A 19,404-nucleotide genomic window follows, 5' to 3' on the forward strand; every position below is an offset into this window, starting at 1 on the left:
TTACATACAGAGTGATCTATTTTAACTATTTTTTCTTTTTATTTCTGATGATTATGGCTTACAGCCAATAAAACCTCAAAAATCAATGTCTCAGATTTTTTTATTTTATTTAATTTGTTAATTATTATATAAGACCATTTGGTACTTTTGGCAGGGTGGGCAGTGTGCCAAATCCTGAAATCCTGCTGGACAATGAAATCCACATCTTCATAAAAGAAACTGAATTTTTGGAGTTTTTATCGTTAATTCGTTACTAACGCTGTTCCTGTGCCCCAGTTCTGGAGGCAGACTGCAGTAAGGCTACAGCAGGGACCACCACATACCACACACACACACACACACACAGATAAAAGAGCACAGACATAACAAAAGAACACAGACACAACAACACACTCTCAAAACAGATGTGTTAAACTATGAAATATAACTTGTGAAAGTTTAACACATCTCTGCGTCCAGTAAAGGACGACGCTGTTTTGTTGTGTTACGTTAAACACAATCAGTGTGTTTTTCATTTTCCACATAAAGATGTGCCTTTGTCACAAACAAGGCCACACAAACATTAAAACAAAAAAAACATACACGATAAAAAATAACACAAACACACGTAACATGACACGACATACACACACCTCACACACGCACACACGTTACGCCTGCAATGGCAGCAGAGTCTCACCTTTCTTGGCTGGGCAGGTGGTGCTGACCACTGGAGAGAAACGCACACAACACACACAGCTTTAGAACAGAAAATAAATAAATAAATAAATAAACAAATTAATTAATAAGCAAATCATTAAATAAATCATACGCATGCAAATAAATAAATAAATCATATTTGAGCAAATAATTAAATAAATTAATGTATAAACACTTTTAAAACCAAAAGACACACAGAAAAGAAAGCAAGCAAACCTTTCACACACTGGATTACTTGGATTTCAAGCATCACCTTTTACTTTTCTTATGCCAAAAGTTATTAAATAACCAAAAAAATGTTTAATGTGTGATTAGCGTCTTTTTTATTTTTAGCTACAAGGCTAATGTAGCTCAAATGTAATGTAAGATGCTAAAACAGTGAACAGGATCATCCAAACTACCTAGCTTTATAATCCCAGATTTCAGTTTTAATAATGTCCAAATAAACGAAGACAAAATTGCCATCAGTTTGGGGTCAATGCGGTGCTTTTGGGACTTTATTCTATTACTACCCCAATACAAATGTTGCAATACTGCTAAATTACAAACCTACATCCAAGACATCCACAAAATAACCTTGCTTTACTCATTGTGATTTAATAGATGAAATAGTAGAATTCCCAAGGACATCACCCTAATGTAACACGTGTACATAACTAAGCCCTGCTACTATGATCGGGAAACCACTGGTTCGAATCCTAGCCATGCAGCTTGCCATGAGCTGCCAGAGCCCTGAGAGAGCACAGTTGCTCTTGCTTTCTCAGGGTGGGTACAGTAGATGGTGCTCTTTCACTTTCCCTCATCACTCCTAGTGTGATGTTGATCAGCGCAAGACTGCGTCTGTGAGCTAATGTATCTAAACTGAACTGTGAAGCTGCTTGGCAATGCTGCATCAGCAGCAGTTCAAAAAGAGGCGGAGTCTGACTTCACATGTATCAGAGGAGGCAAGTGCTAGTCTTCACCCCCCTTGTGTTGTGGCATCATAAGTGATTGAGGATATGCAGTGGACTAGCAGTTAAATAGATTAGAAAAATGGGAGAAACTTAGCAATAAAAAAAATAATATTTTATCATTTTTTGGAGCTATATAATTATACAGTTATATGTATGTATTTATAAAGGATCCACCTAAGCCTTGAAGAACCATTTTTTTACTAAAGTACGTTTAAAGAACCCTAATTCATTAGTGTTTTAAAAACAAGAACAATCTATAACATATTAATAACATATTTGTGAAGTAACAGGAATAAAGCATTTTAAGGTAAGCATATTAAGGTAAATAGGTCCCACTTTATAATAAGTGTCCCTAAGTACTTTGTAGTTACATGGTAACAATCCATGTAACTACAGTGTAACTACTGATGAAGTATGCGTTGTTACAGATTAATTACAGAGGTACAGGTTATGTATTAATGTTCATTTTGACTTGTGTAAGTGCACATGTGTACCAGGGTGAGTGTACTTACACATGTAATAGGGCAAGTGTAATTACACATACGCAATTACATTATGCAATAGTGTCTGTGATAACTTGAGCATAAGTTGAGTTTTCAAACAGCTCTTGTCTGGTTTGTAATTAGGGCTGATTGGGTGTTTTGAATACTAAAAATCATTATTCTAAGTGATCATGGGAAGACAGACAAAATATTCTGCTAGGTCCAGATGAATGAAAAAAAAATGTGTCTCTATATAAAAAAGCTTATAATAATAAACTATTAACCATTAAGAAGGAAGACGTTCATCAGTTAGCTCACCTGATGAGGAACACTCTTATTTTTAATTACTTCAGCCCAAAAGCCTACTAGTTCAGGCCTAGCAGAATAGTTGTCTGTCCTTCCATGATAATATTTGATTTTTAGTATTCAAAACACTCAATCAGCTCAAAAAACTGTTGAAGAAGTTTATATTTAACTTATCACACACACTATTACACATGTGTAAAAGTACACTCACCCTGGTACACATGTGTAAGTCAAAATGAACCTTAATACACATGTGTAAATACATAACCTGTACCTTTGTAATTAATCTATAACACTGCATGTTTCATAAGTAGTTACACTGTAGTTACATGGATTGTTACCATGTAACTACAAAGTACTTAGGGACACTTACTATTAAAGTAGGAACGGTAAATATCCTGAAGATAAACTGTTAATATATTACTTACATTAGGTAGACATACATTAATTTACTGTGCCAGGTCATTTTTTTTTAAATAGCATTGCAATTATTTTTTGATAATATATGTATGTTACACATATTATAGCTTAAATATTTTGTTTTCTTTAGGAATTTTCATTAAAATAGTTTGGATTAGATGTTACATATTCAGTGATTTCTCAGATAAATATTATCTTATTTTTCAGAAAACGTGAAAAATAACTCAATTCACACAAGTATTCAGAGGCTTTACTGCTGCTAAACCATTGGTATGTTGTCGATGATGATGCTGATTATTTTTTTTTTTATTTAAACTAAAAAGTGCAGAAGTTCTCATCTGTGGACCTCACTCTTCACACCTCTTGGTGTCCTCCCTGCTTCAGCACACCTGGCTCAGTGTGTGAAGGGCTTGATAATTACTTGATGAGTTAGATCAGGTGTGTTACAGCGGGGAAATCATAAGCATGTGCTGGATATTAAGAGCTCATAAACGTCCTGCTGTCACTTCCTTCTTCTCACCCACGTCTGAAACAGCCGTAATCTGCAGTCACGCGGGATTCGGACGTATTTGATCCGTTCACGTGCTGAAAACTCATGTCTCTCGGCTCACGTTCCTCCAGTGACATCTCTTTGAACAGCACAAAGAAGAGCACGACTCTTCCTGGAGTTCAATAATTCATGCGCTCCTGTCAAACGTTACATCACCACTCAACACTCAACACAACGGAGCTCTCACAGGCTGAGAAATGAAACACATCTTCTCCAGATCAGACTGATAGCATATTTATATATATATGTATATATGTATATACTGTGTGTTTGTGTGTGTGTGTGTGTGTGTGTGTGTGCACAGCAGTCATAACTCTTAATGACAGGAAGCCATTGACTGGTAACTCATGCAGCTCCTAAACTCCTAAAAAAAGGCGTACAGTGATGGAGAGCACATCCATTCTCATTCATTTATATTCTTCAAAGATATTTCAAAGTCTGCCTCTCATACAGCCACAATTACACACATTATTTAAAAAATACACAAGCGTTACACATCACTGTCATGAGAAAAAGAAATAACTTATTCAATTTCAATTTATTTATAATTTTTTGTATCTAATTTTCCACCCAATTTAAAAGGCTAATTACCCAACCCACTCATTAGGACTCCCCTCATCACTACTGATGCCCCCCAACACCAGGATGGTGAAGACTAGTACATGCCTCCTCCGATACATATGAAGTCAGCCACCACCTCTTTTCAATCTGCTACTGATAAGAAAAAAAATACATTTTAAATCCTTTTTACAACATGTAAAATGTACAGCTTCCAAAATTTAACATTTCATGATGTATCCCCCGAAACAAATTCTTAAAAGCAGTAGTTGCAAATTTGACTTTTTTGCATTGGTTTTAGTGATCGTTATAGCCATTCAAAAAAAAAAAATCAAATACATGGCTTAATTTCATAAGAACTACTTTTAATTAAAAAAGTATAGATTTTTAAACTGGTAATCTTTTTCTAGGTGATCTCTAGACATTAACAAGAGATATCTGTAGGTCCCATAATGATCTGATGAGATTGCTGAAGACAATCTTGTGGTCTGCTCTTGTTCAGAACTTCCTATGATTTTCTTTCTTGGCAATTTTGGCCATTGCTAAAATGATTTAGTGGAATGACTGACTATTTCTAATACTGATTTTCTAATAGTTCTGACATAATAGCTCTTTTTAAATCTCTTCTTAGACTCTACAGTATTGTTTCAGAGTGCTCTCTTTCATTTCAACACTCAAGATCAAGCCAAACTAATGTCTGGGGTTTTTAAATAAGATAGACTCCTCCAACAACCTCGCTAACCATATTCTAAAGCATTTTACACCTGAACGACTTAAACAGAGTCTGACCCAAAGGTTTGAAGCAAAGCTTTTGCTTTGTTTTTTTTTATACCCTGTGTCATCACCTATGTGGGCGGAGTCTCCCTATTCTTGACAAAGATTACATTATTTCTAATGCTGATTTCTAATAGAGTAAGATAGAAAAAAATCTCTTCTCAGACTGTGTATTTGTAACTACAGTCTAAGACTAAGGTCTCTGAGACATCTCTGGATCTAGTCATGGTAATCCATGGTAACCCCAAACTAATGTCTGGGGTTCAAATAAGACAGACTCCTCCAAGAACTTTTCTTAACCATGTTCTAAAGCGTTTTTAGACCTAAACATCTGGACCAGAGTCTGACCCAAGGATTTTAGTTACTTATACAGTACTTGCCTATACTCTACACTGACGGCGAGTTGACTTTCTATGTGCTTTGGTGAATTCTACCTCTCTGCAGAATAAGTATAAGAGAAGAACAGTTACCCCTAAGATTCCTTTTTTTTGTTTCTGTAAATGAATATAAAGAAGGATTAATCTACAGTTATAGTAGATACAGGAGTCACAAACATCCCAAATGTTTACACTTATGATGTTCAGTTACAGTATATAACCTTCATCTCTTAATATAGTTCACAAGAAGATCGTTAAATTAGGGTTGTCAACGTTACAGCATTCAGCGTTACAACACGGTTCATTTAGAATCAGTAATGTATTATTGATTTTTAACGCAATTAACTCACACACCACATTCAGGGCACTATTGACTCTGAGGCCCTCCTTTTCTCAGTAATGATTGGCTAGTAACATGGCAATCGTGCCTTACACTCATCCTATTGGTTGCGCTGTACAGGATACTAAGAGATAAATGGTGCGGAAACAGAAAAGGATTCTGGGACATTGAGTTCTACTACACTTAACATGAAAAACAATACACATTTACATTTAAATATCTATTATAAAAACTTGTGAAAAGTGTGATTAGTCAGAGTAACATTGTTAATCACAGAATATTGATTGACACCACTAGTCTAAATATGTTAAAATACCAATACCAATTGTTTTATTTTTTTTCCACATAATAATGCATTAATACAGAATTACAGCTAAAACAATGTGTATGACTCTGCCTTGTGTGTATGGCTCGCACTGTTTTCAAAAAAACAATATCTGTCTATTAAACAGCAATCAAACCCTGAACAGAGCCTGAGAGTTATCTCCTCCTGACCAGCTCTCTCTCTCTGTTTCTCTTCCCCCTCTCCTTCCTTTCTCACTCTCATCCCGGTGGAGCCTAATGACAAAAGCACCTGTCTCTTCTGCCTAGGTGAATGAACTGAAGCTGTCACATCAAACCAGTGCAGCAGAAACAGCAGCGCTGCCTGCTGCCAATAATCTAAAACCTCCTTTCAGGAAACTTCATTGTTTTTTCCACCTCAGAGCCAATGAGAGAGAGAAAGAGAGAGAGGGAGAGAGAAAGAGAGATAGAGAAAAGGAGAGAGAGAGAGAGAGAGAGAGGGAGAGAGAGAGAGACTCTTGTCAGACAATGAACTGCTGTTGTCACTTCAGGCGCTGCCAAAGAGACAGGAACAGGGTCCAACTGTCAATATCTGCACTGAGTCTCTCTCAGCTCTCTGTTTACCATGTTAAGCAGAGTCTCCTCATACACACCCACTGTACTGGAAGAAGGCCCTGCTCTATACAGATCAACATGATCCTCATTACATCAGACTGGAGCATTCTGTACATGATTTCAGGCTTCATGTGTGGAGAGGAGTTTTCGGTCAGTGCAGAACTTCAGTTGCTTAAAAGATACAGTAAAACGACTATTTGTATTCAGTCAAAGAATGTGTGGGTTTTTGAGTTATTTGAGATACTCTGTGCACCCATTGCACAAGTATTTACTCCCAGGCAGTAGGGTCGTATCTCATCTGCATAATACACCTGTGCTGCCAAATTTCACAGAATCCTACTATATTCGCAACTTGGGAGAGGGAGCTGCAGCTAAACAATTCACCTACACTGAAAAAAATGGTGAGTAAAATTTACTTCAAAAAAGTTTTGCAACTTTCTGCATTTGCTTTTTTAAGTAAATTTAAATGTAAGTAACTTCAACTCAGTTTCAAGACTTAAATGTTACATAGAGTAAATAAGTGAACTGAACTTCAGTCAATCCTTTCTTTTAGTATCGGATTGGCGTTTAAACGGTGGAGAGAGATCCGTGAGAGAGACCGAACTGTCTCTCTCTCTCTCTCTCTCTCTCTCTCTCTCTGATTGAACCATAACCTGGAATTGGATTCATCCACTCTGAAAGGAGACCGCATCACACCCGCGCAGTTTACAATGATTCTTCCGCATTCTCTGTGCAAATACCCATTCTCACCAGAGAGGGCACTAAATCCCCTAAATCCCAAAACTTATGGACATCAGCTTTAACGTACTAATAAAACAAAGTTAAGTCAATCATTTCAAATATAATGCAATAATTTGAACTCATTTTATATTATATTGGTGTGTGTCTGCTTGTGTGAACAAGTTACAATTGAACTGTTCTCAAATTGCATTTTGCTGTGATGTGATTACTTTAAATTACTTTATTATTTGTTTTTGTTTCAATATCTTCAAGTCCTCAGAGTGAAGAGAGTGTAGGTGGAAACTAACTTTTGAGTTCAGAGTGAAATGTACTGCATTGAGAGTTTGAGCTGCTCATCACTAATCATATAAACTGCAGGACGATCGATGGGAGAGTCTGATGTCGGGAGGATAAACGTATCAGTAAAATTACTGTGAAAACAATGAGCTTCGATTGGTCAGCTAGATGAGCTGCATTTTGATTGATATATGAGCGGTGAAAGGTGCTTTCAGCTCTATTGACAGGTGGTACGTGTACAGGTGGTAATCTGTTGCTTTGGTGTGTGTGTGTGTGTGTGTGTGTGTTCTGACTACAGTGAGTGTGGACAAGCTTTGAGTAATAAATGAAGACTGAGAGCTTATCGATGAAGAGTCAAGAGTGGTTAATATGAGACTCTCTCACTCTCTCACTCCCTCTTCATCTCTCCGTCTCTGATAACACTTTATTGGATGGTCCATAGTTGATACCTCATAGATGCTCAACCAACATTCAGCTAAATGTTCATTAAATGTAACTAAACATTTAGTTAAATGCAACCCTATACCCTAAACTCTAACCCTAAACCCTAAACTTAATCTTTAAATGCTAAGTTTAGAGTAAGATTTAAGTTTTAGGTTAAAATTAAGTTTAGGTTAGTTTTTAGGGTTGATTTTAAGGTTAACCCTCTGTGGGAGTTTGGGAGTTCCTGTTAAAAAAGAAAATCTAACTTTTAATTGAGAAGTGTTAGAGCAGAGCAGATTTTAGTTTAGTTTTCCTGGACTAAAGATAAGATCCACTGTTTTATCATTTCGATCCAACAAAAGTGGTCTACCTGGTCTACTTGTATAAATTTTAGTAAATCTATACAAGTATAATATATGTTTTTAAACAGCCAAATATCCTTTTTTTGGGGTATTTTTGCACATATACACTACATATAAAAAAAGAAATGGTATGGTATGAAATTATGTAATAACCAGAACAATGACTCTGCCACAAGAGTTAAAAATTAGAGGTTAATTTAACTTAATTTAACACTGTATCATTATTACATAACATAACACAGGTTAAACGAACTCTCAACATTTTTTATTCAATATTTTCAAAGTTTGCTTAAATTTATTTTTGTATATTTTCGAAACTTTACCCGCGTATATCAGAATATCTACATAGAACATTATATAATGTGAGCTATTCCACAGAATATATATATAAATATATATCAATGTCTGCCAAAATAGCAATGGTTCTTCCATAACACAATAATAACTCTTGGTCTATCCAACCCAACACCAAGAGGGTGAATAACGCTCCATCAGGGAAACCACCACAACTAAATCCCATTTACCTACAAAACATGTTAAAACAGGTTTAAACTGTGATTTTAACACTTAGGATTGTACTTTGTAGCATAAGCATTGAGAATCATTTACAATCAGCTGAGATTCCAATTGCAAATAGTAGATATTCTGTTTAATGTTAGATGAGCATCATTAAGGTATCAATAATGGACCATGCAATGGACCGAAATGAGACCCAGTCTCTTTTTTCTCTTTTTAAGGAGCTGCTATCTAATTTCAACAACAATATTCTAACCATCAGTAGCAGAAACCGTTTCAGTAGCAGAAACTCTAATTCACGACCCTCCTGATGTTTTTTTAATGTGTAGAGATGTAGGTTAGCCCTGTTTTCCTCTGTTTTCTGGGACATTGTAGTGCTGAAAATGTACCAAACACACACACACACACACACACACACACACACAAACCTAGAGTCTCAAAGGACTGTTAGGTCAGCTTGAGAATTAATTGTACTCTAGCCACAGTTTAGAGCAGTTTTTAACCCCGCCTGTAATCTATTAGTGCCTGTCAGTCTGATTAAAACACTTCATCTGGACAGCCTCCAACAGGCATCTGCACTGCCTAGTTTAATACACTCTCCAAGCACTGACATTACACACACACACACACACACACACTCAAACGTATGCAACCCAAGACATCACCAACAGCAGAATACGAGAAAACGCAGGCTTACCTCTAAACTAATCTAATCAAAATACAAGCAAACATAAAATATGTCATATCAAACCTAAACCGGAAAAAAAAAATTATGCATAAAATATATTTTTTTAAAGTTTCGCAACTTTCTGCAATTGTTTTTTTTAAATAAATTTAATTTCAGATAAATTTAAGTGACTTCAACTCGTCTTAAAGCATCTTGCTGGTGCATCTGTGACCAAGACAGCAAGTCTTTGTGATGCATCAAGAGCCACGGTATCCAGGGTAATGTCAGCATACCACCAAGAAGGACGAACCACATCCAACAGGATTAACTGTGGACGCTGTAAGAGGAAGCTGTCTGAAAGGGATGTTTGGGTGCTAACTCGGATTGTATCCAAAAAACATAAAACCACGGCTGATCAAATCACGGCAGAATTCAATGTGCACCTCAACTCTCCTGTTTCCACCAGAACTGTCCGTCACCACAATAAATTATTGTGCTCTAAAACCAGGTGTTTCAGTTTCATTGTCCAACCCCTGTATTCCTCCTTCTGGCCCCCAACAAGAAAGGTTTGGACACCCCTGCTATTTGAGATCAGAGGCAGAAATAATACATATCTGGCTTAAACACCTCCTGGATATTGTCTCTGTCAAAAGACGAGCTCATATTTCTGAAATTGCAGTGTAACATTATAGGAGAAGTAATAACTGAATGGATGATTCTCCACTTTTCTGTTTTGTGCTTCTCATTACGTCTCTCTGGAAATGAATCATCCAGGAACGACCCAAATTTCAGCACCACATGCAGCTCATGAAATTCTATTATTTAGTGCACACTACACACTCCCAGCAAACACACCAAAAGGTGTAAGAATAAAGAGCAAAGGGTAGATAGTGACAGGGACAGTGTCCTCGGCTTGTTCGGGATTCTTATTAACAATAAAATAAAGGAAAATAAAGTGAAGGTGCCATCTAGAATTATTTACTAAGAATCAATAAAATTAATATGATGTGTTTAGAACCCAGATAACATGTATTTATAGACATTCAAATGTTATGATAGTATTCATAGTATTCAAGTTCACAGTTACATGGTACATTTAGATTTGTCGCAGTGACCCGTCACAATTATTGCATTATCGACTTATTGTAAATTATACCACAGTTAGTTCCGACCCTGCAATGTGATTGGCTGAAAGGCATTCTATGAGTGCCATTATCAACCGGTAATGCACTGTAACTGAAGCTTTCCACCACATACAGGTAACCTAGCAGCGATGCAGCGCTTACAAGCCAAACAGAGCAGCGATGAAACTGTTCGAATTTTTGCACCAGGAGTGGCATAAAGTTATCCAACAGCTGTGTAAGACTGGTGGAGGAGAACATGCCAAGATGCATGAAAACCATAATTAAAAACCAGGGTTATTGCAGCAAATATTGATTATTTCTGAACTCTTAAAACTTATATAAACTTATTATAAATATGAACTTGTTTTCTTTGCATTATTTGAGATCTGAAAGCTCTGCATCTTTTTAAACGAACCACTTCTGACACCAAATTTTACATGTAAACTATTAAATAAAAATTAATACACGTGATATGATATAATATAATATAGATTTTTTTTCTGACACTTCTATCGTCCAAAAAATAATGGTTATTTTGAAAGGCTTAGTTCTGTTCTATTCTATTTTATTCTATTCTATTCTATTCTCCTAAACAGTGATCGCTGACTAATCACAGTTCAACTGTGTCCCTCATTTAAATTGCACATATAAAATGTGTGAGATTCAAAGCTGTCTTTCACTAGAAAGACTTTCTTGATGCGTTCTGATTGGGTGACAGCTTGCTGCTAAAATTAGCCCGGGAATGATTACACAAGGAGAGATCATAGCTGTGTTCTCAATAAAAGCCACGCAGAGCCTTCAAACATCGCTGACTCTCATGGGTAATGCACATGGATGTGTGTGTGTGTGTGTGTGTGTGTGGGAATGTGAGAGTGTGAGGTATTAGGGATGGTATAGAATGTAGTGCAGCTTAAAAAGTGAGCTCAGTGAGCAAGGATCTAATAGCATTCCTCTACACTGTGTTCTCCATCCACTCAATCAGATCCCATCCGCTCCTTATCTCACCACAAACATCTGCTCTGTGTGATTTTGTGTGTGTGTGTGTCTGTGTGTGTGTGTGTGTGTGTGTGTGTGTGTGTAGAGCAGAGTATAAGGGCTTCCTAAGATTACCAACAGCCTCCCCAGATGCACAGCTGGTTAATTCAAGCAGCTTTAATTGTTTGGTACTAAAGGGCAAAAAAACAGTCTTTTCCATTTTATTTCCTTTCCTATCTGCTTCTGTTTCACTTCACTGCTCCACAAATACACAAACTAAACACACGGGTGGAGAAAAGAAGATTTATATCCTTATTTTCTTATTATCTGTAACGATATTTAAAGCCACAGATGCTTTATAAATAAGATAAAGGGCATAAAACAACATAAAACATCAATCCCAAGGACCCCTGAAAGACAATCAAGGCTTTTTTCTATTTTGTTGTGAGTAGATTTTCATTGGTGCTTATTAGGCCTGACATGATAATTACATTATTGATTTATCGTAGGATAAATGAGCATGATGGTAACCACTTTTGCCTGTTGTGTGTGTGTATATTAACTCTTACAGAGGAGAGAGGACACACATACACAATTTACACAGTACAGTTTTACTGCTTTAATTAAGCTATACACAGACATCTGTAACTTCTCTCACAATACATGACAAAACCTGTATTAGATTAAGACAGCTATTTTTGTTAGCATTACCCCAGGTTAGCTTTGCTAGCGATATCAGTTGATAACAACATGCTACGCAGTATTTTGTGCATATAAACCCCATGGAAACAAGGCAAAATCTGGTGTATTGATATCTTGGCAGCGGAAAACACAGGTGCTCCACTGACTGTTTAAAACCTAGACTACAGTCTACAGTCAGATCTATCTATCTTGGACACACACATGGACAGGCATAAGTGTGCAATTTTAACATCAACAATAATCAAACAGAAATAAACAGCAAAAATCATTGCTGTTCCCATAAATGAGCTGCTCATGCACCTTCACAGGTCAAAGATTCGGCTTTTAAAGTTACCCCCAAAATACAACCATGATTAATGAAAAAAATTATGCAGAATTGGTGCATTTCAAGCCGTGCAAGGCACAACAAACTTTTGGCATCCTCACTATACCAAAGACACTGACCAATACTAATAATGTCCTAAATCAAATCTGCATGGTTACAGTTCGCCTATAGATCGCTAAAATAGGGCCCTGAGAGTCCAGCACCACAGCAAACAGCTCAAAACATTATATGATAAAAAACAACCACCAGCATAAAATAAAATAAAAAATAACAAAGGCTAGTGCTTCTTAATTCCCCCCAGCAGGCTGATAGGCTTTTTGATCTTAGCTACAAAACAATGCCTTTAAAAACAGATCAAACCCAGTCAGTTATAACAATGGCTTTTAGAACAGCTGTGAAGGAACCGACATTTGGCGGGAAAATCAAAAGTCGAAATCATGTTTATTAAATAGGACAAAAACTGATGTGACATGTGGATGTCGACCCACCAATCTCTCTCTCTCTCTCTCTCTCATATTCTTTCTCTTATATTCTCTCTCTCCCTCTACTCGCTCTCTCTAATATTCTCTCTCTTATTCTCCCTCTCTCTCATATTTTCTCTCTCTCATATTCTCTCTCTCTCCCTCTCTCATATTCTCTCTCTCTCTCTCTCTCATATTCTCTCTTTCTCTCTCTCGCTCTCTCTCTCTCTCTCTCTCATATTCTCTCTCTCTCTCTCTCTCTCTCTCTCATATTCTCTCTCTCTCTCTGAACTGTTTCTTCTTTTTGATGAAGCCGCTCGATCTTCAAAGCTCTGCCACTTTGAAAAAAAAAAAAAAACGCCCAGGCTCTAATAAAACCCCTAATTAAACAGTGTGAATTTAATGAAGGATATAAATAAATAAAAGCCGGAGGTTCAAAGGCTTCATGTTGGGGAAGTGGAGCGAGGCACAGGGGCAGCACACGCAGGCTTTAGAGGACCCTCACGGAAAAATCTGACGTCGCTCAGACCCTCAGCGGAGCTCCGGAGGAACGGAAAATGCAGATGAATCTTTAAATGCTGTAAAGTGTGACGTCTTTTCTGAGAGGAATCAGAGAGATCAGCGTCGTCCAGAGAACAGCCTGTCTGATCAATACGCACCAGCAGGATTAAAGACATGAGGAACACAGTGGGACACACTGACTGACATGTTGTTTTATGCATTGTGTCTGTTGGGATTTACTAGATTACATTTTGTTCTTCATATACCAGTGTAAAAAATGCAGCTCTACACCATAGTAAACCAAAAGGTACCACATCACCCATCAAGAAACACCACTGCAAAATAGTCTAATCCGATTAGCAACAGCAAAAGCAACACAATAGAGTACCCCAAGCATTCACATGGAACACCATAGAGACCACCTAAGCTACTGCAGAAGCCACCATGAAACACCTTATCGAAATGGGGAAACCTGATTGGCAACTTAACAACAGCATCCAAAGTGCATTACACAATTTTACCATAAGCATCAATATGGAACACAATAGCAACCACCTGAGGTACCGCAGCAACCACCAAGAAAAAACCTTATCAACATGGGAAAACCTGACTGATTAGCAACACAGCAGCAATCACCTGAAACACAAACGCAACACAATAGAGTACCCTAAGCATTCACATGGCACAGCACAGAGACAACCTAAGGTACCGCAGCAGCCACCATGAAACACCTTAGTGAAATGGAGAAACCTGATTGGCAAAAAAGCAGTACCCAAAGTGCATTACCCAAGCCACCATCCGAAACGCAAGAGCAACACAATACTGCCCTAAGCATCCGTATGAACACCTTTGCAAACACCTGGGGTACTGCAGCAGCCACCAAGAAAAAATCTTATCAACATGGGAAAACCTGATTAGCAACACAGTGGCAACCCCCTGAAACCACCACATGAACACCATAGCAACCACCTGTGGTACCACATCACCCATCAAGAAACACCATTGCAACAGGGTGGAACCCTATTAGCAACACACCAGCAACCACATGAAATGCCACCATGAAACACCTTAGCGAAATGGGGAAACCTGATTAGCATCACAGCAGCAACCACCTGAAACACAAAAGCAACACAATAGAGTACCTCAAGCATTCACATGGCACAACATAGAGACCACCTAAGGTACCGCAGCAGCCACCAAGAAAATCCTTAACAACATGGGAAAACCTCATTGATTAGCAACACAGCAGCAACCACCTGAGGTACCGCAGCAGCCACCAAGAAAAACATTTTCCACATGGGGAAACCTGAATAGCATCACAGCCTCAACCACCTGAAACGCAAAAGCAACACAGTAGAGTACCCTAAGCTTTCACATGGCACAACATAGAAGCCACCTTAGGTACCGCAGCAGCCACCAAGAAAATCCTTATCAACATGGGAAAACCTGATTGAATAGAAACACAGCAGCAACCACCTGAGGTACCGCAGCAGCCACCAAGAAAAACATTTTCCACATGGGAAAACCTGATTAGCAACACAGCAGCAACCACCTGAAATGCAACAGCAACACAATAGAGTACCCCAAAGCATTCACATGCCATGGAGACCACCTAAGGTACCACAGCAGCCACCATGAAACACCTTAGTGAAATGGGGAAAGCTGATTAGCAACAAGCAGCATTTTCCCAGTGTACAGTTTCTCTTTTAGAAATGCAAGGCTTATTTGTTTCTGACAGTAGCTTATGAAATAACTGCTTAATTACGGTAGAACAGCGCAGCAGAATGAAAGTCATAACTGTCAGAATTTGAGGGCTGTTTTTTCTTGCTTCAGTACATTTACACAGCTTGAGCGGCGCTCCAGCAGCACTTACTGCTTCTCCTTTAAATTACAGTATGTACTGTATGAAGCCCGAACCCAGCCGGGTGAAGCCGGTCCGACGGGCTGGAGGAGGAACCTGCTGAAGACTGGATCAGACCTGCTGAGCCCATTTACAGACCAATCCAGTGGAGTTCAGACTCACAGGTGGCTGGACTGTAGTGCTGCTACGGGACATGGAGGATGCACTACAGGCCTGTCCTGTGTGTGTGTGTGTGTGTGTGTGTGTGTGTGTGTGTGTGGTGTGGCATTGATGGATGGCGCCTGTAGAGGATGTGTGACCATGATGCACAGCAAACACACTCAAAATCACACACTCTCTGTGTGTGTGTGTGTGTGTCTCTCTCTCTCTCTCTCACACACACACACACTCTCTCTATTTGACTGTCACGCTCCACACTCCAGGAAAGATTTGTCCACCCTGCCGTGGCTGTGTGTGTTTGCGTTTCAGGAGAGTACTGATGTATGGCTCCGACTCTGCAGTTGGAACAAGTTAATGGCCGACGTGCTGCTCAAAAGGCTTCAGGGAGACAGAAGAGACACTCAGCACTGAACTGTGTGTGTGTGTGTGTGTGTGTGTGTGTGTGTGTGTGTGTGTGTGTGTGTGTTTGTGTGGTAAAAAAAGAAGCAATAGCATAAACCAGTGTGGTGGAATAACGTGAGTCTGCTGATATACCACAGCAGCCACTAAGAAACACCTTAGTAACATTGTAGAAAACCGATTAGCAACAAAGAAGCAACCACTGAAATGCAAAAGCAACACAATACAGTACCCCAAGCATCGACGTGAAACACCGCAGCAGCAACCACCTGAGATACCACAGCAGTCAACATGGAACACCATAGCAGCCACCAAAGAAACACCTTAGCAACTTAGTGGAACACAAATAGCAATACAGCAGCAACCACTACTGAAACGCAAACGCAAGAGCAACCGCCTGAGGTACCACAGCACTCATCAAGCTACACAATAAAGTACTGCAAGCATTCACATAGAACACCATAGCACCCACCAAGAAACATCTTAGCAACATGGAGGAACCCAATTAGAAACACAGTAGCAATCATATAAAAATATACTCCATTAGATACAGATACAGCATTTTAGTACTTAAGTACAGTAGTCAAGTAAAAACAATACTCCAGTAGATACAGATACTGTATTTTAGTACTTAAGTACAGTAGTTAAGTAAAAGTAATAATCCAGTAGATACAGATACAGTATTTAATAATTAACTACAGTAGTGTAGTAAAAATAATACTCCAGTAGATACAGATACAGCATTTTAGTACTTAAGTACAGTAGTGAAGTAAAAATAATACTCCAGTAGATACAAATACAGTATTTTAGTACTTAAGTACTGCAGTGAAGTAAAAATAATACTCCAGTAGATACAGATACAGTATTTAATAATTAACTACAGTAGTGTAGTAAAAATAATGCTGTAGTAGAGTACAGATACAGTATTTTAGTACTTAAGTACTGCAGTGAAGTAAAAATAATACTCCAGTAGATACAAATACAGTATTTAATAGTTAACTACAGTAGTGTAGTAAAAATAATACTGTAGTAGAGTACAGATACAGTATTTTAGTACTTAAGTACAGTAGTGAAGTAAAAGTAATATTCCAGTAGATACAAACACAGTATTTTAGTACTTAAGTACAAGAGTGAAGTAAAAATAATACTCCAGTAGATACAAATACAGTATTTTAGTACTTAGGTACAGTAGTAAAGTAAGAATAATACTTCAGTAGATACAGATACAGTATTTAATAGTTAACTACAGTAGTGTACTAAAAATAATACTGTAGTAAAGTACAGATACAGTATTTTAGTACTTAAGTACAGTAGTAAAGTAAAAAGTATACTCCAGTAGAAACAGATACAGTATTTTAGTACTCAAGTATAGTAGTAAAGTAAAAATAATACTTCAGTAGATATAGAGACGTCATTTCAGTACTAAAGTACAGTAGTGAAGTAAAAATAATACTCCAGTAGATACAGATACAGTATTTTAGTACTTAAGTACAGTAGTGAAGTAAAAATAATACTCCAGTAGATACAGATACAGTATTTCAGTACTTAAAGACAGTAGTAAAGTAAAAAGTATACTCCAGTAGAAACAGATACAGTATTTTAGTACTTAAATACAAAAGTGAAGTAAAAGTAATATTCCAGTAGATACATATACTGTATTTTAGTACTTAAAGACAGTAGTAAAGTAAAAAGTATACTCCAGTAGAAACAGATACAGTATTTTAGTACTCAAGTATAGTAGTAAAGTAAAAATAATACTTCAGTAGATATAGAGACATCATTTCAGTACTTAAGTACAGTAGTGATGTAAATATAATACTCCAATAGACACAGATACAGTATTTTAGTACTTAAGTACAGTAGGGAAGTCGTTCTACTCTGTTACTGTAAACTCTGTGTATAAGAACATATACGATGAAAGTAAAGATAGTTAACTTACTTGCGTTAAATGCTCTTTGCTTTAGTTTTTAAAAATGAACCTTTACTCTGTTCACACTAAGGGTAATAACAGGAAATGTGCTTTTTGCCTTCCTCCAAATCATCATCTGTGTGAGGTAAGGTGGTGATGTAACTCTTATTATGTTAAAAGCTGCTGATAATGAGAGAGGAGTCCGTCTCATTAAAAAGGAGTTCCAGATGAACTCATTTCAGAGTTCAAGATCAGCGCTTTTTAATCTGAAAGATTCAGAGAGTGGAATAAACCTGTTAAAGCTAAACTTTCAGACAGTAGATTTCTCACAGCTTCTCTCATTATGAATGTTTTACATGATCTCACCTCTCCTCCTCCACGCCACTTATGTAGGTGTGTGTGTGTGTGTGTGTGTGTGTGTGTGTGTGTGTGTGTGTGTGTTTGTGTTCCGATGAGCATGGTGTTGAGCGTTGGAAGAACCTTGTACTTTCAGCTCCACCTCCACCTCTCCTTTTTCCCTCATTCTTCTTCTTTAACTAGCTTTATTTTTAAATATATATTTATCTAAATCATACAGTTCTACAGCAGTCCTACAGCATCACTGCTGATTTGTGCTAAAACTCCCTGAGAGAGAATTAAGGGACTGTTATGGAGGGAAGAAGTAAAGTTTTAAGTTTTAAGAGTTCATAAATCAATACTTGGTGGAATAACCCTGGTTTTTCATGCATTGTGGCATATTCTCCTCCACCAGTCTTACACACTGCTTTTGGATAACTTTATCATTTTACTCCTGGTGCAAACATTTAAGTAGTTCAGTTTGGTTTGATGGCTTGTGGTCATCCATCTTCCTCTTGATTATATTCCAAAGGTTTTCAATTTGGTAAAATCGAAGAAACTCGTCCTTTTTAGGTGGTCTCATTTTTTCAAAGCTGTATATTATGTATTTTATGTATTTGATCAAAAGCAGTACTGCCATTTTTAATTTTTGTAAAGGTGTGGGTGGTCTCATAGTAAAAAGTGATCTAGATTATAGGATAGATTATATATTGTTACTAAGGCAAATATGACTCAGTTTCCCAGACAGTGATTAAGCTCAGTTTTGGAAGACAAAGCATTTAGAATGGGATTCCTTTTTTATTTTGCATTAAAAGAAAAATATAAGCTGTGTTTGAAATGGTTTACTCATTAACTCATTTACTATATTTACTATATTCACTATATCACAATTGCTATAAACATTGTTTACATCAAAGACAACTGCAACACCAACACCACATTGCATTATGGTATACACTGGAAATTCTATCTTACATGACCTGTGCAAAGTCCCCGGACTAAAAATGTTATATTTGGTTGAATGACCTTTAGAGCATTGGTTATGGCACATTTTACCCCAAAATCTTGTAAATCTTGTATTGATGATGGGAGATTTGGAGCACTACACAAAGTCTTCAAAGACTTCTCCAGCACATCCCAAAGATTCTCAATGAGGTTAAGGTCTGGACTCTGTGGTGAACTCTCTCAATCCACGTGTGAAAATTATGATCTCATGCTCCCTGAACCACCATTAAAAATGATGAGTTTATTTGATTTTACCAATTTGAAAACCTCTGGAATATAATCAAGAGGAAGATGGGCGATCACAAG

General features: G+C 37.5%; 2 protein-coding genes across 4 annotated transcripts in view; one reads left to right on the forward strand and one right to left on the reverse strand.

The window, feature by feature from the left end:
* pltp (phospholipid transfer protein) overlaps positions 1-19,404 on the forward strand; it is a 188,243-nt gene that overhangs the window by 164,554 nt on the left and 4,285 nt on the right. The window lies entirely within an intron of this gene.
* Positions 1-19,404, reverse strand: part of slc12a5a (solute carrier family 12 member 5a) — a 297,781-nt gene that overhangs the window by 110,870 nt on the left and 167,507 nt on the right. The window contains exon 2 of one of the 3 annotated variants that reach the window (XM_022675608.2): positions 680-709. The exons of the other annotated variants lie outside the window; for them this stretch is intronic. Within the exon in view, the coding sequence (XP_022531329.1) occupies positions 680-709 (30 nt within the window). The remainder of the gene's footprint in view (positions 1-679; positions 710-19,404) is intronic. 3 annotated transcript variants of the gene reach the window in all.

The sequence above is a fragment of the Astyanax mexicanus genome, chromosome 5, assembly GCF_023375975.1.
Source record: "Astyanax mexicanus isolate ESR-SI-001 chromosome 5, AstMex3_surface, whole genome shotgun sequence".
Classification (NCBI taxonomy): Eukaryota; Metazoa; Chordata; class Actinopteri; order Characiformes; family Acestrorhamphidae; genus Astyanax; species Astyanax mexicanus.